We start from the raw sequence: 25,324 nt of genomic DNA on the forward strand, positions 1-25,324 counted from the left end.
GGTTGCTCAGGGCTCCTCCCCTAGCCTCTCTGTCGCCACTATGAGAGAAAATGAGAGAGAAATAGAAATCACTTGGAGGAGAACTAGAGAAAAAATAAAGGGTCCGAAAATGGAGCTGCAGTAACGCTCTGGAAGGTAAAGCCATGTTTGTTTGTTATTATTTTTCTATGATAACTTGCCCACCACTTAATTCGCTAAGTTTTGACGTACGTTTGGGAGCAGAGGGGAAGGGATTTGCTGAAATGGCGTCACTTTGCAAAAAGTTTGTGGATTTTACGGAGCTTTTTGTTTGTTTTCTTTGGTGTGTGGAGGGGGGGCTGTGCTATTCTTAATACAACTGCAAAATGTGGCTGAGATCTCTCTATATATGCCTGTTAAAACAGAATCTCTGGGATAGAGACTTTGATAGCAGATCCTATTGTTAACTTTTGTGATTCCAATCAAGTCCTGAAATGTTAGATTTTTTTTTTTAAATAGCTGTTCAGAAACCAGGAATTTTGTACAACTTCTCTAACAGAGTTGCAATAATGCAGGTAAGGAGGAGTTTTTTACTCAACCTCCTCCACATCCACACAGCTAAAGACAAGCAAGGAATTCATGCTGAAGCAGACTAGAATATGAAGGTTAAAGAACAAAACATTTTAGCTTTAAGGGTTATATTTCAGTCGGGTAAGCAAACTACAGGGCATTTTTATTCCACATGTTTAGCTCAATCCAAGCATAACATTCCTAAGTATAAAATGTGTTGCAAACTAATACCCACTTAATGACAGATGAAGGAATATGCATATTCTAAAAAGTATCCAGAATTGCCTTGAGACTCCTGAATTCCTAAGATGTGGTGCATTGCAATTAGGGTTGGGAGCTATTTTAGTGACAGTGCCCGGCATGGGGCCCATCTGAACAGTCAGAGCAAAAGGTCTGTGAATTTGTTATTTTCCTTTACTGTGTCAAATATGGAAGTGTTGAGATGGTAACAGCAATCTCAATTCATTTCAGATTTGCAAAACTGTAACCAAAATGGAAAATGTTTCATCTCCCTTTTTATTTCCACACTTGTATTTCTTTTCAGACCCCATGTAACAGAGCTGTGCTTAAAGAGTGAAATGGATCCTATTTACAGTATTGTAGTGAATGAAAACAAATAGCATTTTTGACTATGTAACTCAATATTTAATAATTTTTTCATCATCCTATTGCCTTCTCCCACAAGTCTTAAATCCTGTTTTAGCAGATGATTCAATTTCTTGGTGACATAACAAAAAAAATAAAGAAGAGAAAGAAAAAAAGACTTCTCAGAAAAATATCTTTAGAGTTAATAGAAGCAATTAGCTTGCAACATGCTGTCCAAAAACTGCATGTCAAAAACTGTGCCCAAAAGCACTTTCATTTTATCATAGACCTTATTATGCTTGTATATGCAGATCTTGATACTGTAGAGGAAATTATTTAACTCAATTATTTTGTCATTAGAGTGGAAAAAAAAAGTTGGGTCCTTTAGCATGACGTGAAGTTTATGCACAAGTTGTGCAGTGCAGTGTCGTGTAACTCGGGGACTTTGGCAGAAAACACACTCGGGAGAAAATCAGGTCCTGTTGGCTCTTACACAAGAAAGTTTTACTGCTTCATGTATTGTCATCACTAACTGTTTTATTTGTCTAGCTTTAAGGAGCTAAAAGGCTATTAGACTGTTGTCAAGGGAAAAATTGGGAATATTAGGCTCTCTACCTAAAGTGGATTTGCTACTCGCGCACTGCATCCGTCTGCTGTGTCTTCACTCAGGAAACTGATAAAGTCAGTGTTGTTTTCCTTGGTCTAGGTCAAAAGTATCTGAATAATCAGAGGAGAGGGATTTTGGCTACGAGTATTGTTCCGAGATATCTAATGGGATGAATTATCTCTCCTGTAATAATTATTGCAACAAATCACTAGTATTTCATATTGCTCTTGTTGTCTTTCATTTCTTTCCAAAGGAAATGCTGTAGGATGTGTGTATTTCGTTTAAAGATTAAAATACTGATTTCCTCCCTTCTTTATCTCTGCTTCAGAGTCTTTCTGTTTATCATTCTCTGGCTTCTCCATCGAGTGGGTGTAACTAGGAGAAGAATTTGGCCCATTATGTGAGCTAAATTTTCAGCACTTCCACTATTTAGGGCTGCGCTCTGCTAAAAATAGTTATCCTGCGGTTTTGGCCACAGAGCCACAAATACAAGTTTTCCAGGGCATAGTTATTGTGGATGTTAAGTCCTAAATCTACGGCTAAAAGAAATGGGATTCCAAGCCATGGCCGTGTCAACAGATGATTATGTTGAATGTGGGGCTGCACGTTAGATCTTCCTGCCGTCCCAAGTGGGAATGTGTCCCACCCAGATGCCAGGAGGGCCCCAGCCTGGCAAAGCGGCGTTAAACAAGTGGTGGGGAAATGAGTAAATCCTTAGCGAGAGAATTAAGCAGTTTTGTTCAAGGCTAATTTTGAGCAGACTTTACATAAAGGAAAAAACGCTTCACGATCACGTGGTGATGATAAGTGGAAGGGAGTTAACTGTGATGATAGACTTATTCAGTGTCTGTGTTTCCTCTCCTATCTCCTCTCTTTTATGATGCATCTGACCTGTTGTCTGCAGGTTTTTGATCTGAGTCTTGCCAAGAGCTCGGAGGAGGCAGGGCCTGTCTCCTGAGCTTAGCATTTGGTGGCCCCCCCAAGAAAGTGTTCGTAGATACGAGGTCATCTTATGGAAATAGTTGAAAATCGCGGAATGAAAGGGAGAGTAGCCCACATTTCTGTATTACTGAGGCAAAGGTGAGTGCAAACTGGGCTATGTTCTGCAAAAAAAATAGCAGAATATGGCAGAATATTCAAAGCCATCTTGCTTTTTTTCTTTTAACAATTCCTCTGTGGATTATTTTGTAATAATCCACTGGGATAATCTTTCCATTTCTCCAGGAAGGTTTTCATCCCCCCATACCTCCTCTGCTGTTATTCTGAACAGCGTCTTCCTACCAGTTCAAATGGAAGAGCATTTACACTCTGATATGGACTTTGCAAGTTTTGAGGGTTCTCAGGCACAGAATTCCCTATTTCTTATTTCCTTACGTATCCTGATTTTCCATCAGCATCCCTTCTGACTTTTTGTCTGTGCATTAGACATTTGCTTCTTCTAGGTTCAGATTTGCACCTCTGGTTGCCTCTCAGGCCAGCACATACCATATTTTTTTTTCTGGAGAGTGTGAAAAGATAGGGTTGAGCTGCACTGGCAAAACCTTTACATAATACCTGTATTTACAAGATCTTCATAGATGTATCAGTATTCAGTTACCTCTTTGATCTCACTTATTCCCTCAGTCTATTACGGAAAGTTTGCAGCTTTAAGCTTATTTGGAAGTATTCCTTTGGCTTGCCTTTCCCTCATCTCCAATTTCATTTTAATGTCTTCTATCTGTAGCTGCAGGATACAAATATTCTTTCTCTCCCCTCTCCTACACTGCTGTGTGAGCTGCCAGCAATGCAAGATACCCCGAAGAGTGGCTACCAAATAATAGGGTACATTATTTACTCTCCTAGAATTCAAAGGCGGCGAGCCAGAGCGTTTATGATCACAGCAGCCCACATTACCAGGAGTCCTGTAGATAAACACTTGAATATATTTCCTCCAGACACTAAACAATTCTTTTTTTTTTCATTTGGATTTAACTTCCTCGCACGTGCGATGTGATGTACGTAACACTCATTGCTTTCTTGTTGTGAGGCGGCCACTTGCCATCTATTGTGCTCGTTCTCATCGTGCTGTAAATTGCAGGGTTATTTAAGCAGACCAAATGGCCCGACTCAATGCAGCCTCCCTTCCCGCTTGCTGAACTCCACTCCAAAGTAACAGTGTTTTTCTGCCTCAAAAATGCATATAAAGGTATGTATAGCATGTTAGCCCCTCCTTAGCCTTTCCCACCCTGAAACTTTTCAAATAGGGATGGCATGTTCCTCTTCTCACGGCCAAAAAAAGGAAAATTCCTTTCTCAGCATTTCCCCTTTCCCCCCATTTCTCCTCAGCTGACAGCTGTGCGAGTGTAACTTTCATGAGCTCTCCTATCCGTTTCCCCCAATTCTGTTTTTAAGCTGGATTTGGTTTAAATATGTAAGCCATCTTTCACGCTATAGGAATTGTCTTAACATAGCTGTAAAGTGGCTTTGCAAATGTTTAACATGGGTACAAACATAGTAAGTATTTTTATTTTTTATTTACTCCCCCTACCAGCAATTTAGAAAGTTGGTAGGGAATTCAGTTGAACGATGCCATTACAGGAGGCCAAAGTTTCATAACAGAGAAACTTGTTTTCCGAGACTATTTCCTTATAACTCACACAATCTATTTAATTTTCATTAATGCAAGGATCGTATTTAAAATCCAGAGAGAAAAGCAAAATAGTGTAAGTTGAGACACACACATAAGGCCCGATTGAAAACGGTGGTAATTTTTTTGGTCTTTGCTGGGTACTTTGACCAGTCTGTAATGTTCTAGCTATCTCCAACACAAACTTCAGCCATAAGTTGATGAGAAGCCAGTTCTCTTTCTTGACTGTCCTACGACTGTGGGCAGCTGAACCCGAGCTACGTAGTCATATTCTAGGTGACTTTTCAAGCCAGGGCCAATTGTATCTGCATTTGCCCCCCAAAACCTGACCACTCAATGCTTAAAACATTGAAATAACTTGAATGTTATTTCTATTTATTTTTCTTTAGATCACCATAGTTGCATGCGTACATTTTGAAAGATCTAGGCCTGTTGTAAATGAGTTGTAAACAAGGATAGCTTTCTGTTGACTGGGTTCAGGATGACTTGAGCCTGCTGCCTGCAAGGTTGTTGTTGACCTTGTTATTACCATGCACCTACTGGAGCAAGGCACTAGAGAGCAGCTCTGGTTTACGCGCTGGAAACGATGCATGAACGAGACAGTTGGGTAAGTGCATCAATCCGACCATGACCTTAGGGATGCTCAGACCTCCATCATTAGGTATCACATGTCATCTACTCTGTCCTTTAATCCCACGGACTAGAAGGAGATGACTCGGTTTGTGTATTTGGTCTTTGCATGTTCAATATAACACACAGAATTAGTATGCAAAACAGCCGGAATGAAGAAAGCTATTTTTAATTTGGTGGATAATAATTATTTCCCTGCAACAAAATGGTCTGTAGAGCGTGGTTAAGAATAGCTGCTTTTTGAGGATTGGTGTGTTAGAAGCAGACGTAACTAAGTCTTCTGTAGTTCTAAACTGACAACTTCGCACCTCTTGCACTTTTGTTGTGTTACCTGCATAGAGACCTTTAGCTTTCTTCTCTAGAACCCCAACACCTCTGCAGGATGAAGCACACAGCAACGCTCTGCAACCGCAGTTGTGTTTGACCACATGCAACTGCTCAACTGTTTTGTAACTTCTCCATAAGAGAACATTTTGTTTCATAAGAGAAATGCTGGCTGGCACATGAACAACACCTCAAATGCCTGCTGCCAATTTGTTGTTTGTCCCTTGGTTTATTAATTAAGCAACACAAAAGATTTGGAAAAGGACCAACAGGTCGTTATTATTTTTTGTCCCATATTTTGGTCTCCCTGGCCAAAATAAAACAATTGCTGGTGCGGAGACACACAGGAATCCCCAAAGGGTGTTAGCTCCATTCTTTGACTGAGCAACACTGAAGTCCTGCTCCTTCAGAACTGTCATAAACTGCAGCAGAGATTCATTGCTGGGCTATTAGTTGACCTCTGTATAGATATGATCGCAGAATACTGGTGTTGAAAGCTTCCGTTTACAATAAAAATAATCAAGGGACACAAAGATAGGAGCCAGAAGCAAATTTCTCCAAAGTTCAAGCGCATCTGAAATTGAAAGTTCAGTTTGGCATGATGGGTATTTTGTGCGTTTCTACAAGTTTTAGGTCGCCTTTTCTTGTTTTGCTTTTCCTAGTTGTTTCAATCTTAATTTACACAAATAAAACATGCAGGTAGTTTTGTTTGGCTACTTTTTGTCTTTTATATATATATATTTGTGTACATATATGTATATATTCACTTTCCATTAGATTTGTTGCTACTGTATTTTTCATAAATGAAATTTAATTCATTTTTCATTGGAATTCATAGGAACTTTCAGTTGGTGTGCCAGGTGCAACTGGCATGCCAGATTTGTAACTGCTGCAAGCTGGCATAGACAATAGAAATATATTCTTATATATAATGATGATTCAGCCCAGTCTATCTGTTCCTACATGATAATTTTGCCAGAGGAAGAAACTCTTCTGTAAATATTTTCACAGTGCATCAGATCAGGGTTCAGTTTAGTTCAGTGGCGTGTCGGAAAGGTCTACTACCAGCCTCTTTGGAGGAAGACACTCTTTGGATTATGAAATGATCTGTCTGTACGGAAACTTTTATCTTATTTTGTGGGCTAAGGTGTGAAGTACTTTCTTCTTCCTGTGGATATTCTTGTTACTTATGTAAAAATAACTTTTTTTAGAGCTCCGGCCTCAGCAGCACTTTGTGGTGAAGAATTCCACCTGCTTCTGAATCGAGGGGACACTCAGTTCCTTCGAGTTTGGTTTGTCACCATCTAGTTTCACTGCAGTCTCACCACTTTCTTCATGGATAATAAGCGGAACAGACCCCAGTTAGACCTAACATTCATTACTCTAAATTATATTTTTCTTTTGTAGGGGAAACAAGATTTTTTTCCCATTTTTTTCTTTATTATAAGATGTTTTTGCATAGTCAAGTTATTGTAATTATTAGTTTCAGTGGAAGTACACACATCCTTCAAGTTTAGCTGAAATTTATGGTGCAGGGAGTTCTCCGCATCAGTTGAAATGAGACCACTCTCAAGCCAAGTCATGGGATGGTATTCAAGGCTTGAAATCCAATTCTTTGATTTACCTCTGCCATCAGTTGATTTACATAGCTAAAAAAATGTGAAATGCGTGATTCTGGGCACCATAATCACAATTAAACAAGTCTGGACACAGTTGTGAGATGCAGGAGGTGGCTTTGGCCCTGTACTTCTGTCGCAGTGCTGAGTGTCCTCTCAGCAGCACCTCAGTGCAGCCAGCAGTGCCTCCCACCTCATGGAATAACGATGGCTGTGAGAAATGTGCAAGTTCACCTCACATTAGTATGAAAATCCTAACACACAAGGCGCACTGAATTTTTTTTTTTTTTTTTTTTGCTTTGTCAAGTAACCCAAACCGACATTCAGTGATATTAGCTGTCCCTGGGCCTTGCACACCCAAGGCAGCGGACACGGCGCCAGCGCCGCGCAAAGCCCCTCGTGGCCATGGAGCGCGGCCGGGCTCTGCAGCGATGCGCCATCACAGCGCGGGCGCCCGCGAGCAGCGCTTCCTCGCCGAGAGGGCGGCTCTTTTGAACCCCTCCATCTTGAGGCGGGTACATTTTGCCTCACAGAAAGCACCGCGGAGCCCCCGCGCCACCCCGGCCCGCGCACCATGGCGGGCGGGCAGCGGCCGCCCCTTCCCCTCCCCCGCTCCCCCCCGCGCGCCTCTTCCCGCCCCGCGCGCGGGGCGCATGCGCGCTCCCCGCCGCCTCCCGCCGCGCACATCCGGGTCCCGGCGCGCTGGCCCCGCCGCCGCCGCCGTTGTCCCCGCGCGCGGGCCGCGAATAAAGTTTTGTTGCGGGCGGGCGGGCGGCTGCGGCCCGGCCGGCGCCTCGAGCCCACGGACGGTGCTCGGCGGCCGCTGCCGCCGGTGGCTCGGCGAGAGGGGGAGACGGGGCCGCCAGGCCGGGGGGTTTTCCCTTGAGAGAGAAAGTCCCGCGCGCTTCTTGAAAACTTCATATTTTTCTTTTTTTCACCGTTTTGTATTTTTATTTTTCCCCTTTCGCGGGAGGAGGGGGCTGGCACGGGCCGCGTGAGGTGAGTCACGGCCCGCTGGTGACAGCGCGGCCGGGCCGCGGGGCCTCCGCGGGCGACGGGGCCCGAGCGGCGGCGGTGGCGGCGGGGGGGGGCGGCCGGGAAGGGACGAGACGCGAATGTTAAAATTGGTCTAATGTTAAAACACGCAGCGTCTTGGGGAAAAATAAGTCCGTGCACGTAAGTGTATGGCAGCCACCAGAATGCTGATGAGAGCTTCCCTTGTTGCTTTCCCCCCCTTTTTTTTTATTATTAATTTTCATTTATTTATTTACGGCGAGGAGGGGCTCCGCTCGCCGTGGCCTAACGCCAGCGGAGCGGGGAAGAGCCGTAATAAATAAATCCGTGCGTTCCGAGGCCGCCGCCTCCGCTTTCTGGAGGACGTGGTGCCGGGGCGCGCGCTTGTCCGTCTGTCCATCCGTCCGCCTGGGCCTTCCTGGCCTCCTCCGGCCTTGACAGCTGCTTGGGAGCCGATGGGGCGCGAGGCCGGCACGGAATGGCCATTTTTAGGTTTTTCTGTGGGTTGTCAGCTTAATGGAGGAAATGTGGTTTTGTGGTTAAAGCACAAGACTGGGAATCAAGTGATCCATGTGCTCTTCCAGCTGTGGAGCAGTTTCTGGTGGGATTTGCTAAGTTGGTCGACTGAATGCGTTTCTGTGTAAAATGAGGTAGAGAACAACTCGTTTCCCAAGGCTGACTAGTTGTTGGATCTTTAGGTGGAATCTGTATAAACTTGGAGTTTTTATTTAGCAAATAATCTAGGCTGCTTATTTTAACCAAAAAAAAAAGGCTGTGAGGAAAAACTGTCAAGTCTTACATTAAACTAGAAGTTTTGTTTTCTTATGGGGAAATTACCTCTGTAATGTGTGCTGCTTAGAGGTGAAGCTCCTTCCTGGTTTTCATTCCTTTATGAACTTCAGATAACTTATCTACAAAGTATGGCTTTAAAATACTGAAATGAGTATTGTTCTGTACAAAACTTATTTAATTTGCATACAGTGAAGATTCTTCCAACTTTCTGAAGGATTCTGAGATTTGATTGAAGAGATGGGGCAGAGAAACAGTGCAAAGAACACTTCCCAGTTACGTGCACATGCTTTTCGGAAGCTTCACAAAGTTGGCATCTGGTGGCAGTGAAAGTTAGTGGAAGCAGCAAATCACTTAATTGAAGATGTTTCATAATTGGCATGTTGTAATTTTTGAGAGCGTGTCTGTGTAGGGTGCTGCTGCATTGAGTGTCTTAATCCTTCCCGTTTGATAGTGGCTTACTCTTACTCCTCATGGTAGGATTGCATTCACCTGGCCTGGGAATTGCTGTAAAGTGTTCCAAGCCACTTAATTTAGGAAAAACAAAACCAGGCTTGGTTATTGGGATACCTGTCTTTGTCAAGCAGACACTTCTCCTTGACATAGGGAGAAGATGCACTCTGGTAAGGGAGGAATTGTCCCTTTTTTTTTTTTTTTTTTTCTCTTTAGTGAAAGCCCCTGAGATGCACAAGATAAACAACTGTGACAGAAAGGAGAGATGGGAAAGGAGGGAGAGGGTCCCCTTGTGCTTTTCTTTCTCCTGATGGCAAAATCCCAACAAAGGTGTGTGATGCTCCATACAGCTATGCAGATTGTTACTTTGGGGTGTTAATAGGTGATCAAACCTGAAGGAATTACTACTGTGGGTCCCATACTTCTCTGTCCTTGTACTGAAGTCAGACTCTTAATCTTACAACTTGAGTAGATGTCCTTTTTAAAGTTTTCATGTAATAGTAATAGAATATAATCAGAGTTTGATGAAATTTCCTCTCATGTGATAGCATGCAAATACTTTATTAAACGTAGTGTGCATTTCCACTTATTTGAATTGTCTTTGCAGGTTAGGTGGGTATGTTAAATATTCCAGAGAACTCCCTTTAGTTGCAAGGAGATGTTCTCTGTATTTTCTTCACAGTTGTCTGAAGGAAAGTCTGAGAAGTCTTTTGTTTTGTTGCTCTTGGCTGAATTACAGCAGAAATGCTGCTTCTAGGGCAATTTTATGCGAGTCTCCATTTTTTCCTTGCCCACCAGTTCTATGTTTCATGCTGATTGAAATGCAGGTTTTTCTTCATGTCTGTGATAGCTTCATCAAAATAATTCTTAACGTGCTAATGTTTCCTTTTAAATACTTTTATGTAACTCTTATGGCAGCAAGTTCAGTTTATTGAAAGGAGAGCAGCTTGTATTCAAAATTCAAAGGTTATTCTTGTGCCAACTGAGAACATTTGAGGCGTTTCATGGTTAACGTTGAACAATTTGTTAAAAGCAAGTTGAACAGTAATTTCAGATTTTTGCTGTTATCATTAGTCGTGATGTAAGTTACTCTCTGGAAACCTTCTTAGCAGCTTTTCTGTGACCACGTAGAAAGGTTTGGCTGGCACCTCGGAGCGCTTGACCAGGGTGGCTTGGCAAGGTGCAGGACGTCGCCTGCCAAGTCTGCATCCCCACTGACCTATCACCAAGGTTGAGCCTGCCAGGACTGTCATCCTTGACAGAGGAGCTTTGTCAGAGTAGCTGCTACTGATCCTCCAGCTATGAGGTAGTGTCTCTGAATTCTGGGTCAGCGCATGTCACAAACTGACAAATTTAGAATACTTTGCCTTCATTCATTCTATGCAAGGGATGGAGGGGGGGAAGCTGTGTGAATTACTATTGTCAGTGTTCCCTCCAAACGCCATAGTTTTTATAAACTTGTCACAGTTTTAATGCAGTTCATTTTCCTTCTTTCTTTTTCTTCCTCTTTTCTCTTATCTCTTTTAAAGCTTTATGGAAGTCTGTACAGTTCCTGTTTTCAGGTTAACACTTTTTTGTTGCCAGTTCACATATTTGTGCCCATATTTAAGATCTTAGGCTTTGATGATGATCTTGCACATGAGCAGCTTAATTTTTAGAGGACTTTTATCTAGTTTGCTCATTTGGTAATGTATTTTAGGACTTGTGAAAAAAAGAAGCATAAGAAAGGATATTCTCAATACTCCTAGTTCTGCAGATAATACAATAACATAATCTTTGCTATCTCAACATTATATCTTTATTTTGATGGACTGTGGTTGTCAATAACAGCTTTTCATCTTAACCTCCAGTTGCTTGTCCCTATCCACCAAACTACCACTGGGAGCATTTTTCTTCTTCAGTAAAATTTACTGATGTTCCTCTATGTAATTTTAATTGAGAAATGGATATTAACTTCCACTTATCTGCTGTGGTTAGTGTAGTACTGAAGTTTGAGGATTCACTTTCAGAAGTGCCAAGTGGAATCAGTGGCTTTTTTTTTTTTTTTTTTTTTGCATAATCCTTTGGTCGGGAAGTGCCAGTTTGGTTTGAAGTGGGAAGTTAGAAAGTGTGAGGAAAACACATGGTTCTAACTAAGCACTTATGGGGGAGATTTTAGTTGGTGGAATTTGCAGGGTTTGAGAGCTTCTTAAAAAGCTAATTACTCAGTAATTAAGGCCTGCAAAGACCAGGGGCTTAGGAACATGGGATTTCTGTATTTTAAGTGGGTTCCATAAGAAATCGATGGGAGTTTTTTTAGGATTTGGGAAGGTTGTTTTTATGTTTTGTTTTCTTCCCTCTCTTCCCCTCTCCCGTATCACACAGAAACAGTTTTGTCATGATGCAGAACAAGTTCAAACCTATTTTTGTTCTTTGGCCCCACTTTTTGCTCAGCTTCTCTTGGCAGAAGTTGGAAGAGAGGATGCCCTTGAAATGAAACCCAACGCACTGGAGCTCTGTTAGTGAACTTCTGGCTGGGACATCTTTCATGACAGAAATAATTACCACTTGTGGGTGTTTTGTTTTCCTTCGACTCTCGCAAAGACTCTTTAAGAAAAAACAGCAGCATTGCTTTTGCATCATTAGACTTCTGTGGCTAGCTGAGTTATAGAGCTTTTGTGATAACGGTTCTTCCATCCTTACTTGCTTTCTGTGTGTGGCCCCAAAGTTTTTCTTACGTTTCTTTCAAGAAAGTGCTAGTTAAATACTTCTCAGATGACAGAGTTATATACTTAATTTTCTTTAACTGTTTTAGATGATGTACAGATGTGGAAGTAAAAAGAACAAGCAGGACTTGAAGGTTTTGCTACTTTTTTGTTGTTGGAAGAGCAGTCACAGTTGGTAAAATTTTTGAAGATTTTAGGCTTTCTTTTCGGTTAAAGTTTACATGTGTTATTAGTCAGAATACTTCACTTCAAGCATGTTTGTAAGGCAATATAAAGAAATTCAGTGTTAAATAAAAGCAGTTACCACAGGCTTCAGTCAACTGGATGTCCAGTTAGATATCTAGGCCGTTTTGATGAAACTGCCCATAATTCCTAGCTAGTGTCCAGTGTAAGATCTCTTTTCCCTTTTTATGTACCGGAAGGGGAGGTGGGAAACAAATCATTCATTGTTTTCTTCAGGAGTAGAGTGTTCAGGGGCATATTTTGAAGAAATACCTTTACTGTTTGAAGACTCTGGGAGTAGTAAGGCTTGTGTAGATCTCCTCTTATTAGTCCTTCAAGCTCGTCAATCCTGGTGTGAGAAGGATGGTATTTTAATTTATTTGTGCGTGGAAAACCTAAGGAGCTAATGCATCTTCTATATCTGTCTTGAACAAAAGACTCTTAAAAAATGCCAGCGGATGGGTGCAGGTGCTGGATCACAATGTGACATGGAGAGGAGTGTGCATGTAGGTAGTGTTCAGGGACTTTTAAATAGTGTTGAAATGATTAGGAAAAAAAAAAAAACATTGTGTGCAGTTTCTGTCAAGAGATTTATAAAGAAAGAGTTTAATAAAAGCAGGTAAAGTGTAGTTCAAAAAAAACTTTTGATAATTAAATATTGTATAATATACTATAATACACTCTACCTGCATTTCTAAGCTTTCTGTGTTCAATATATAGCCTGTTAACGTACATATGGAGCATACTTCAGCATTTCTAGCTTTTAAAGGGCAATAAAGCCATGCACAAGTGCTGACAGCAACACACAGTTCTCAACTGGCAAGTCTGAAGCAATTCTAATGAACTCCCAACTGTGTAGATAGTTATAAGGGTGGTTTGTTTATATTATGAAACGGAGTCTCAAAGCAGCTTCTAATCATGAGCAGTGTTGTTCCTTGTTTGAGATTGCGTACGATGCTACCGGAAGCTCTCTTCATTTGCAAGCAAGTAAATTAAGCAGGAAAAGAATAGTACGTGTTAATTTGAAATACCAAGTTCAGTGTTGACAGTGGGAAATGGTGAGGATTAGGTAGCTGTTACCAGTTTTGTGCTTATGGTTCTGAAAAATGTTCATTATCATGCTGCATGAAGTAATTGTCCTTTAGGTCTGGATTTTTGCTGGTAGGAAACTCAGAGTTTGGAATCTGTGGTAGAACGTGTTGTATAAAAAGGGTATCTTATCAAACTAAATCCACCTTACGTAATCTCATATTGATTTGTTCTGGCCAGAGTTCCTCTCGGGCCCCTTTAGATATGGAACCAGGTTAAATCTGCTGGGTTTGCCAATTGCATACAGTAGGTTAAAAGACCATAAGAATCAAAAATTAATTGAAATGCTTAATACTTGTGGTGATAGATTAAAAACACCTATTTCTATACCCCTACCCACCTCTCCAGTAAAGGAAGTTTAGCTTATGAGTTCTGCTGTTAAACAAAGTTGGTTAGGTATGGCTGGGTCAGTGAGGTATTCAGAAGGGGTTCCAAAATGGACTTGTTCACACAACTTGCTAACACTTGCTTTATTCATTAGCAAGAACTTTAAATGGTGTCAACCCCAAAGTCTAGTTTTGATACAGAGATTACTTCCTCTTATGTTCATCCTCTAAAATACCCTTAACCTGTCTAATGCAATGCATTACACGCTCATTTTATAAAGAACTTTTGTAACTAATCTCTTTCAAAAGTGTAATATGTTTTTCTGCTTATGTTTTTTTGTCTCTCTGATGAGAAGTCATTGAATGAAAGAACCTAATGCCTATCAGACCATCTGTGTCTCGAAAATTCAAGTGAGCTTTTTTTCCCCATTAAAGTTCTTACCTTCCTCTTCCAGAGAGGTGCAATGATATGAATGAAATGCAACTCAAACTTTTTTCTGCTCTTGTACATTATTGTAGCATGTTCTTATGCTTCAGTCTCAGCTAGAAGGTGTGCACTTAAAGCTTCAGAAGATGTTGCCTCTAAATTTAGGTGGTTCGTTGAAGCTATACAGAATGTTTCATGAATATATACAAATCTTTCAATATTTAGATGCTGAAATTATGTAAAATACAAATATGGTCAATGCAATTAATTCAAAAATTTTAAAACTGGAAAAGTTGCAATTTCTATGAACATGTTTAATTTCTCTAAATGCCTAAACTTAGTGCTTAATGACCATTTGCAGTTTCCAAAAGAAAGCTCTTCTGGTCTACAAATAATACATGAACCTTTAAAATTATACCTTGTTTTCCTAAGAGAAAACAGTAAACTGTCAGTAAAGTGCCAGTATTTTGCCTTCTCAAAGGCCTATAATGAAAAGTTCAGTGTCATTTGTGCTGTTAAAAGCCTATTGGTAGTTTGTAGCAAGCTTTCTTTCCCTTGCTCTTCTTTGACAGTTAAAAATGCACTTCACTGGAAAGAGGAAGCCTCAGCAGTGTCCAGAATGGTTTTTAGTAAATGTGATTAATATTTTCAGCTCTTTTGAGCTTTATGTGACTATAGGAATTTCTAGTTTATGTATGTGCTGTAGTTATCCATTGTAAATATTTTGTGTGCACTTCTCTGCTTTTGGTGCTAGCTTAAAAAAACACACACTTTTTCTTTAAAATAATTTAATAGAATATTTCTGCCCTTGCTTAAGATTTTGTGAAAGCAAATCTGACAAATAGAAATTTTAATTGTCTTCTCCCTGTTCTGAGATTCTAGGTGGGTTCATTTCCTTTTTTAGGAGTGTGAGCAACCACTGAAATCCTGTAGCTATTGAATGTTCCCAGAGCCTGAAAGTGGGTTAATTGTGACTACAAACAGCTTTTACTTTTCAGAAGACTAAACTTTTATCCTCAATAAAAGAACAAAATTAGCCTGTATTCTTAGCCAACCCTTTATGTATTTCCTGTTACTTTGAAGGATGCAAAGGTTTTCATATTTATAATTGTTTTAGGAAACTGTATTTACACGTAAGGTGCAGGCATGTTCTACTTCAGAGGAAAGCTGGAGATGATTTTATTGTTTTATCCCAAATAATCTTGTAAGTGCTTACTGGGACACTGAGAGATCCCTACCTGTGCCTTTTTTTGTTTTGCTTTTATGGAAATTCAGGAGATGTTTAGCCAGTATTTCTGTTCGTTTTTCTTTTCCCCAAAGAAAAGAATCCTGAAAAAAAATAGTTTTTTATCCTGAAAGCTAAATTTGGGTTATTAAATTGGTTGTCATAGGAAAGTACCCAGCCATGGATGTAAATGTGTTTGAAAAACATGTCTAAAGGCTTAAAAGTGCTTTACTGAGTGATATTTTTTAGTTAATCAGAGATGCGAGGGGGGAAAAAAGATCCACTTGATGAAGGGTGGTGATGGAAGAGAAACGGGGAGGCTGCAAACTTCAATTCTTTCTTTTTCTGTTATGTGCAGAACTAACGTGCTAAGGTACCCTAGGTGTTCTAATTCACCACCGTTTATCACAAGCTGAGAGACAATGTTATTTGGCAGTCTCTGTAGCAAGAAAGGAAGCATCTTTTGTTGTTGACATCCTTTCTCTTAGCTCTGCTCTTGCATTTTGCCAGCTGCTCATTGTCTATACTTGCTTATTTAGTATTCGCAAGGGATTTTATAAGTTCTTATCAGTTTGTTGCCACAGCACATCATTTCCTCTTGTCATCGTTACTTTTTAATTTGAGGGGGGAAAAAAACAACAATTGCATTAGAACTGGTGAGTAGTTTTTAAAAAAAATCACCATTCATGAGCAGGGTATGAGTTGCACGGGATTGTTTTGCTCATTCTCTCATTGCTAATGCAGGTTGTAATAAAGGTCTCGCTTCTAGTACTTACTCTGCCATGCCTTCCCGCCCCCTTCTTTTCTGAGGAGAGGAAAACAATTTTTTTTTTTTTTTTTTTTGCCAAAGGCTAAAAATATCCAGTGCTTCAGATAGTCCTCTTAGAAGATACAAGGAAGTTCAGCATAAAAATAGTGGTGGCTGAAAAGATTGACCCCATTTCTGAATGGCTGGAGGGAGGTTGCTTTGGGGAGGTTAGTGTTTTTTGGATTTTTTCTTTAGCCATGTACATTTTCTTCCTATCTTTTTTATATTCTTTAAAACTATAGGGTACTTGATTAGACCTCAGAAATGTAGGTGCTTTTTGATGCTGAATATTTCTCTAGATTGCTGGCTGTGAAAGTATTGATTCCACCTTGCCTTCTCTGTAGTTCTTAATGGCAAGTTTAAATCTTCTGGCAAGCAATAGTTTACTAGCACCTAAGTGTTATTAGATAAATATTTCCAAAGAGTGGCTTCATTCTGCATTGATCGTATTATTATGTAATTTATGATTTTACAAAATTTTTTGACCGCTTTTAACAGAAAGTTGCTGTTGCTTTGGTCCTTCACTCTCCTTTTGCTCCTAATTGATAATGAAACAACTGGGAGCTCTGCTTTATCTTCATTTAGCTTGGGAGGGAGAGTTTAGTATTTTTTCTTTCTTGTTTTTGTTGTTCTTTGTTCTTATTTGTTAATCACATGCTAAATCTTTTTTTTAATAGAACTAAATTGGAAGAATCATCTTTTTTTGGTGTGAAAGACTTCATCACGACATCTATACGTTCAGTTGCTAGCCTCCAAGAAATAATACGGTTACAATAACTGCTTTTGTATACACTGACGTTTATTTACAAAAAAAGAAAAAAAAAAAGAAAAAAAAAAAGCTCAACAAACCTTTTGAAGACTTGTGTCAAATGACGTCAATGGCCAGTTTGTTCTCCTTTACTAGCCCAGCTGTAAAGCGTCTGTTGGGCTGGAAGCAAGGAGATGAAGAGGAAAAATGGGCAGAAAAAGCTGTTGACGCTTTGGTGAAAAAATTGAAAAAGAAAAAAGGTGCTATGGAAGAATTGGAGAAAGCCTTGAGCAGCCCAGGACAGCCCAGCAAGTGCGTCACTATCCCCCGTTCCTTAGATGGGCGACTTCAAGTTTCTCACCGCAAAGGCCTTCCCCATGTGATTTACTGTCGTGTCTGGCGTTGGCCTGATCTACAAAGCCATCATGAGCTGAAGCCATTGGATATTTGTGAATTTCCTTTTGGATCTAAGCAGAAGGAAGTCTGCATCAATCCATACCACTATAAGAGGGTGGAAAGCCCAGGTATGTTTGCATATGGCTGTCTAAAAGCTGAACAAATTCTCCAGAAGCTGCGTCTTCACTTCCTCCTCCTCCCCCAGTACCACATAGGGAATCAAATTCAGAGTATGAGTGTGTTTGGGGGAGTAATGTCAAAGTGTGGTTTTCTTGTGGGTTTAGCGGGTAGGTCATACGTTCTGTGTACAGCTATTTTAGTGATAAATCTCATTTTTCCCCTAGTTCTCTTAGGCCTGCTTCCCATTCAAGTTAGTGACAAAATTCTCATTTAGAATAAAACAGGAAAGCGTAGTCAGAAGCCTTCAGTTTCTCAAAGAAACCTGCTCATCAACCTCAGTCCTTCTGAGAAGGTTGCTAGTGTTCTTCAAGGACTTACTACTTAATTAGTGACATGAATCAAGGAAGAACGTTCCCTGCCTGACTTCTCGTAATCAGGCCAGCAGAGCTGTGCAGAACTAGGAGTGATCAGCTGGGGCAAATGACCTACCAACATGTGAGGCAGCGAGACGTTTTGCTCAGAGGTGGTTGCCATGGGAGGTGAGGAGGATCGTGGTTATGAGTGGGAGAGGAGAACTTGTTCGCTCTGACAGGTATAATGAAAAGTTTTTGGCCTGGTTCCACAAAATGGCTGTAGGATGTGCTCTACTTGAATTCCGTGTTTCACATCACTCGAATTTCAAAATAAAAACTTCAGCTTGGGAATAGCTGTATATTTGTGGTATGAATCTCGTATATCGCCACTGTAAAGTACTGTGTAAGGATCTAGTTGGCTTATTTTTAGTAATATTGACTCTGGCTTTCTTTTTGCCTTGATTTGATAATTTACACCAGTTTTTGTGCTTCCAAATTGGTATTTGTGTGCACTCTACATGTGCACTATGCTTAAAAAAAAAAAAAACTAAACAAAGGATTGCTTCCAGTGTGTTAAATGTGGGTTTATTTCTGCTCTTGCAAGAGTTCAGTTTTAGTTTTCTGTGAAGTATAATTTAAAAGAATAAAGGAGAAATAAAGCAGGAGAGAAGGAAGACAGTTGGATCTCCTACTCTCTTCTCTCCTATTCCCAGTCCAACTAATAATCAAAATTGTTATGGTGAGTGGAAGTAACACATTTGTATCCTGTTTCTGCTATCTCTGTTTTTAATCTAAATTTCCATTATTTTTTTTCTTCTGTTTCAGTTCTACCTCCAGTGTTAGTGCCTAGACATAGTGAATTCAATCCACAGCACAGCCTACTTGTTCAGTTCAGGAACCTAAGCCACAATGAACCACATATGCCACATAATGCGACATTTCCAGATTCCTTCCAGCAACCCAACAACACTCCATTTTCCATTTCGCCAAACAGTCCCTATCCACCTTCTCCAGCCAGCAGCACTTATCCAAGTTCCCCAGCTAGTTCTGGACCATCTAGTCCATTTCAGCTACCAGGTAAGTACAGCCTAAACATGGTCTTTATGAAAAAAAAATGAAAGATTTTGCTGTAATACTAAAATTTATTGTGATTTCTTTATGAATTTGTGACAATTTTTTGTGCTTGTTTGTAGCTGATACTCCACCTCCTGCGTATATGCCCCCTGATGATCAGATGGGGCAGGATAATTCTCAGTCCATGGATACAAGCAATAGCATGATCCCTCAGATCATGCCAAATTTATCTACCAGAGGTAAGTTAGAGAGAAGCCTGTAAAATCAATTTTGAATTATTGAGACTAATGGCCAAATCAATTCAGGGGTGCATCAGTTAGGCTTCAAATGGTGCAATATGTGCTGAACTGTGCAAGCAAACCAAAACAACTGAGAGACAGAACTTGCTTTGCTTATTTGTTTGGCTTTTGGTTATCTCAGCTTTGAAAGTATTGCATAGTATTCCTCTTTAAAAGTTGACCCTTTTTTTTTTTTTTCTTTCTTCTGAATTGAGTCTTTTACCAGTACTTTTGCATATTCTTGAAACTTTATATAGTGGAAGGTTCTGAAAATTGACTCTCAAAAACATTATTATAAAAGTGGACCAAAAAAAAAGAAGATTAACGTATAGCCATCTTTTTTTTTTTAAATCTGTGTATTTTTTTCTGTTAATATAATGATTAACATCAGGTTTAAAATAGGAAAATGGCTATAAAAATGTAATACCTGAAATGCGTGAAAGTTAAAATTGTCAAGATTTTAATCATTTCTTGCCCATCATATGTTGACTAAGCTACTAATTATTCATTGATATTTTATAGGACTTGCTTTACAATTCTAGACTTAATTTTTGAATGTTTATGTGAACTGGAATTTCCATTTTGTTTGTTTTCAGATGTTCAGCCCGTTGCCTATGAAGAACCCAAACACTGGTGTTCAATTGTGTACTACGAATTAAATAATCGTGTTGGGGAAGCTTTTCATGCATCTTCTACAAGTGTCTTAGTAGATGGGTTTACAGATCCCTCTAATAATAAAAACAGGTTCTGCTTAGGTTTACTCTCAAACGTTAATCGCAACTCAACAATTGAAAACACTAGACGACATATTGGAAAAGGTAAAATTTAGTTGTTTTATGTGTAATTAGAAAACTAAGAATAGTAGGAGCAAAAACAAGGATTTTTTTTCTGAGAATGATTGTTGTTGCACTAAACAAACTGAAGTAATGTTTGTTCTATTGGCCACCTATCCACTATCTGAGACAACTTGCATGAGCGTGGTTTGACTCTCAAATTAGTTTAAGAATTGCATATGTTTTTGTTTGGTGCTAATTTAAAAGATTAAATATTGCCTTTTCCTTACTGAGTTATGCCATCACATGGGCTTGTTTGTTATGGGTGATGATACTCTGTGTATAGAGCTTTCTGCTTCAGCACTAAGAAAGTTATCGCAGGACTTCTGAAGTTTCATGTTAGATCTACTTCTGAAAGAAGATTCCTCAGAACCACTTTTTTGTGCTTCATGCAGGATATTACAGTGCTGTTCTCTAGCATGTTCAAATGTCTTGCATAGATTGGAAGCAGGACTTTTGAAGTGCTAATGCAAAGCTGTGAGGGCTCATTTGTCTGGCTGAATCCATGGGGTGTGGATGTGTGTGGGAGGGATTCCTGAGGACAGCAGGTTTTGCAAGATCTACGAGTTTTCCCGTACTGTTTGGCTGATAGCACGTACAGATGCACAGTTTTCAGTTTTCCTGATGGAATGTGCTTGGATTACCCTGAAATGCACTATTCTTTTTCTGATTTTTATCCTTTCTTATGTGCTTAACCAATCAAGTCTTTGGCAGAGGATCCCCTTTCTGTTATATATGTTATCCTGAGGCCTTTTTAGCACATGAAATAATACAGCGCAGTTGGTCTTGGATTTTTTTTCTGTAAGCCACTATCAGGTTTTAGTACATCTCAAGATCCTTCCTGTCTCTTATCAGTCTTCTAATTACTAACTAGAAACTACTATAAATCTAGACTTTTCCAAACTCTCTGCTAAATTGTTATGCTTATTACTGTCTTTTGGAAGCATGGCTCTCCATTTCTCTCATCAGAGAAAAGTTAATTTAAGAAAAAAAAGAAAAAAAAGATTTTGAGGGGCAGGGAGAGGAAAGGGATCACAAGGGTCTTGTGTCTTGGATTGCCCCTTGCAGTGGCATGAGCAGATGCATCTTCTGTGTCCAAGATCAGAAATGTAACAAGGATCCAAGATCATGTTGTGGAGATGGTAACGACTGCAACTAAATCTTCAGCTTTAAAATGTCTACTTGCTCTAATACTTGACATTATAATTAAAATCTGCTTTATGGCAACAGATCTGAGACCATACAAGGCAGGAAGTTAATCAAGGATAAAATATTATTCATTTATGGCTTTTACCTGTTCTCGTTTTTTAAAACGACCTAGTTGTATTTGCTAAACTTCCTTTTTCTGTAGCAGCATTAAGCTGCAAGTGGTTTCTGATAAATGTATTTGGATTATTTTTTAAGTGTCTTGTTATTTTCCTGGAACAGTACACTGTTCTTTTCATCATCATCTTTAAAGATTCCTCACTAGGTCTTTACGTAAAAGAAAAATTGGCCAGTAAGTGATAGTCCCAGGCCTTTTAAATAAATGAGATTTTTGTGGTGGAAATATTCTTGCCCACACAAGATCTTGAATTGCTTATAGTTGATCAGGCAATGATTCCTATGAGTAAACCTCATCCTTCGTACTCCCACGTGGATCCAAGTGTTCTCAGCAGTGTTTGCTGTCTGAAGGAGTAACTTGCATCTGTTGACTTGCTACAGCCTCACCTGGAAAGCCACAGGACAGTGGATTCTGTAGTGGATTCTGAGATTATTCCAAGGAAAACTGTCCAAACGAACCAATGTGCACATAACATCCCAGTTAACTATGGATGTTGGGGGAAAGGAAGACCGGGGAGAAGGAAGACAGGAATCAGTGTCTCTTGTATAATTTTCTTTTTTCAGTCGATTGTTTAGGTGGTAGAGTGAAAGGCAGTGTTATATATTTCAGATCATATAGGGGAATGTTTTACTTTGTGAATCTGATGAACCTAAGGAAATTCTTGATTTTAAGATTTGTGAAGCCTGATGGTGTTTAAATTCTACAGATAATTAGACTTTCTTCTCCCTTTGATTGTTTGGTAGGATATGATAAAAATCTGAGCAGACAGTAGATGTACTTTCTCATTTGTATCTATAGTTGTCTCTAGTCCAAACTTTTATTACTCATTCAAATTTCTGTAAGCAGAAGCCACTGGTTTTATAAAATCGGGAGTTTTAAAATCCCCAGAAGTTATCTAGGAAAGTATCTTGAAATACCTATTGACATGGTGAAGAAAAAAAAAAAGCCTTTTTTCTGCCCTTGTCTCCTGCAGTTGATGAGAGAAGGACATCTAGTGGCTGATGGATAAGGAGGCCTGCCAGCTTCTGAAATGAGAAAGTATTTCATACTGTGGGCTGAGAGGCGCCAAAAAAATCCTGTTTCTGAAAAGTTCTGCAAATGGCAAATCTGCTTGGTTGTCCCCTGTGTTCAAAGGGGGCTGCATTAAGTGCTATATTTTTTTCTGAAAAAGTAACCTGAAACCACTTTTATTTTACTTTGTTTTTAAGGGGTTCATCTCTACTACGTTGGTGGGGAAGTCTATGCTGAGTGTTTAAGTGACAGCAGCATATTTGTACAGAGCAGGAACTGCAACTACCACCATGGCTTTCATCCAACAACCGTATGCAAGATTCCTAGTGGCTGCAGTCTAAAAATTTTTAACAACCAGGAGTTTGCTCAGCTGTTAGCTCAGTCTGTCAACCATGGATTTGAAGCCGTGTATGAGCTCACCAAAATGTGCACCATTCGAATGAGTTTTGTAAAGGTAAACACATTATTTGGGGCTATTTAAATGTACTGTTGACTTGGAGCTGCTCAGCAGTAATTACAGTAGAACTGTAACTATAGCAAAGCTATTTTGAGGTGGTATGAATCTTAATTTTCAATTTTAAATATGTTGAAAAGAGTTCATTTGGGGAGGGGAGAAATAAATTGATGGAAGGAGGGAAAAACACAGGTTTCCGGGTTGAAAGGTGGCTGCATATTTTGTTGCATCAGTATTCAAGACAGGGACTTGATTATTGTAGTTATCATAGTTTTTTTTTTTTTTCTTTTTTATTTTTGTATACTTAATTATGCTCTTTTGGTGATATGGTTTAAATTTATGAAGTTGCTGTGCTGTTATTCCCACAGTATTTCCACAACATTATTTAATAAAAAAAATCTTAATTTGGGGTTCAACTTGGCAAATAGACTTGTGTCATGCAGTTTCTTTGCACCTCGTTCAGAGGAAATCTTAATTACGATATATTCAAGGTTAAAATAAAATGGGTTAGGAAAACTTTGTTCCACCAAAATAGTCCAATGGATATTTGTGCAGATCTTTCTGTACTGAGCAAATTGCTGTAATTGTCGCTTGCCCTGCATTAAGAAAGATGATGGGGCTCCGTGTTCCTTCTCCAAGTTGATTGGATTACATTATACACATATACATTGTTTGCTGTTCTCCTCACCCGGCCCTTTTTTATACGTGCTGTGGTAGTGCCTGCACATCCAGCCAAGCCTCTTCTAGTTAAATTCTGTCCCAACACAGGGACAGACATTAACACAGTATGAGATGTTTATCAAGGAGCTTAAAATTTTGTATCGCAGTTATGATAAAAATACTGTTCAATTTGTTCGTTTGTATGGCTATTTTGAAAGGCAGTGTATTCTCCACTTGATTGGTAACATTTTATTCATTTTTTTATAGGGATGGGGAGCTGAGTATCACCGACAAGATGTCACGAGCACCCCATGCTGGATAGAAATTCATCTTCATGGGCCCCTGCAGTGGCTGGATAAAGTACTTACACAAATGGGTTCTCCTCTTAACCCCATCTCATCTGTTTCATAGTGCTGAGATACTATCTTCAAACTTGTTTTTAGTGAACTTATTCTAATTCTAGAGAAACTTCCAGTGTGGATACTGTGAGCTGTATGGAGAATGGATCTTACAGTTTAACCTTTTTTTTAATCCCTTTGTGACCAATTCCATTGTGTATAGCTGATCAATTTTACATTTCAATTTGTTCTTGTGATGCTTAAGTGACAGTGGAGCCCTAAGGGAAAAAAAGTCTATTGAGAAATTCACAACACTTTTCCCCTCTTTTAAGTAGAACTTAGAGGCATATGTCTTAACTGGAAATTTTTTTTTCTTTTTGAACTGTAGGGACAAGAATTATGAAGACTGATTTCGGAAAATAAATACATATCATAGTTTTGGGTTTTTTTAATGTTTATAAAACTGAACATGTGCAGCTCCAGCTAGCAAGCTGTATTTTTAGGGTAGTTGCTTAACATCTTAAGGTTGACATCTGTCATAAGCAAAATTAGACTTTACAGCTAATTTGCCTCAGATTGAAAAATGTGATTTTTTTTAATGTATACATGAAATATACTTTTTACAAATATTGGAGTGGTTTAAAAACACTTTTTTTGTCTATTGGAAAATGCTGTCATAAACACACTGTGTATTAATGCAGAATAGCAAATCTTAGCCTTTTCCCACTTCAGTTTTGTAATACTGCTTTTAACCACCATGTTAAATAGCCATTGATACAAGGTAAACATGCACGTTTCTGGACTAGTAACTCTCTTGCTTTAATTTACACTCATGCCATTTGGATGTGGTTGCCAAGGCCTATTTCTTTTTGGGTACCCATCTCTATTTTAACATAAACACTACTATTTGTAAATGACAGTTCTTGCTATTTTTTGGAAAGATTTTTTTTTTTTTTGGTGTTTTGGCTGTTTTATTCTGTCTGGAATTACTCTGTTAGTCCTTTTGATCTCTCAGCAGACATTATGCAGTATTTGTGATTACACTGTATTTAATTCACTTTCAGTATGAGTTTGAGTCTCTTTGAAGACTGCGAGTGGCTTAACAGATGAGTAACTGAATGCAGAAGCTTTTACTGCTAGATTGTGTAATTTAATACAGAGGTGTTGGTAATGAGCAAAAGTAATCACTTTTTTTGTAGTCTACATAAAATAGTGGTCTTGACCTGTCCTTAATGGCAGGGGTTCAATCAGAAGAGTCATAACTATAATTGGCAGCTTTAGGGAATTGAAGGATTGTGTTAATATGATGATGAAATTACTGTCTCACCTATAAAGAATCCTGCCTGTGTTTTGCTACTCGGTGGAGGATTTCAACACTAAAAGAAAGCAATTAATCCCCTTTAAATAATATAAAAACAGGAGGCTGAAAGAGTATTAAAGAATTATGTACAAAATTTCTTTGCATGCAGAAAAAGGCCTGTCATGTTTTTTTAACTCCTTATTGTCATATTTCTTTTCCAAACATCTTTTCAGAAAGGGTTCAGTGTTTGGGGAAAAGAGGCCAAAAACTCTAAAATATAAACCCTTATTAAAGGGTGTGTTGCGGTTAACTACAGCAATCCTGAGACATCGTTTGCTTGCACAAGTTCTTGTATCTTCTTGTGAATGACAGAGCTTCTGCTCAAATGTGGAATTCATGCATCATATGGTACCTAAATACCACATCATCTTAAAGGAATAAAACTGTTTACGTGTCATTAA

The 25,324-nt window shown here is 39.2% G+C and overlaps 1 protein-coding gene across 2 annotated transcripts; it reads left to right on the forward strand.

Annotated features, from left to right (window-relative positions):
* SMAD5 (SMAD family member 5) lies at nucleotides 1-24,606 on the forward strand. 2 transcript variants are annotated; one of them, XM_010228557.2, is made up of 7 exons: nucleotides 1-135; nucleotides 16,652-17,246; nucleotides 18,417-18,668; nucleotides 18,785-18,904; nucleotides 19,540-19,761; nucleotides 22,309-22,565; nucleotides 23,493-24,606. In XM_010228557.2, exons 2-7 carry the CDS (start codon nucleotides 16,844-16,846, stop codon nucleotides 23,634-23,636), a joined length of 1,398 nt encoding a protein of 465 aa, XP_010226859.1. In that variant the 5' UTR covers nucleotides 1-135; nucleotides 16,652-16,843; the 3' UTR covers nucleotides 23,637-24,606. The 2 variants fall into 2 exon arrangements, with proteins under 2 accessions (XP_010226859.1, XP_088393053.1); XM_088536927.1 differs by lacking the exon at nucleotides 1-135 and adding an exon at nucleotides 10,269-10,478.
* Nucleotides 24,607-25,324: the final 718 nt, after the last annotated feature.

The sequence above is a fragment of the Tinamus guttatus genome, unplaced genomic scaffold (genome assembly GCF_059628265.1).
Source record: "Tinamus guttatus ecotype Peru unplaced genomic scaffold, ASM5962826v1 Tinamus_guttatus_pri_ptg000710l, whole genome shotgun sequence".
Lineage (NCBI taxonomy): Eukaryota > Metazoa > Chordata > Aves > Tinamiformes > Tinamidae > Tinamus > Tinamus guttatus.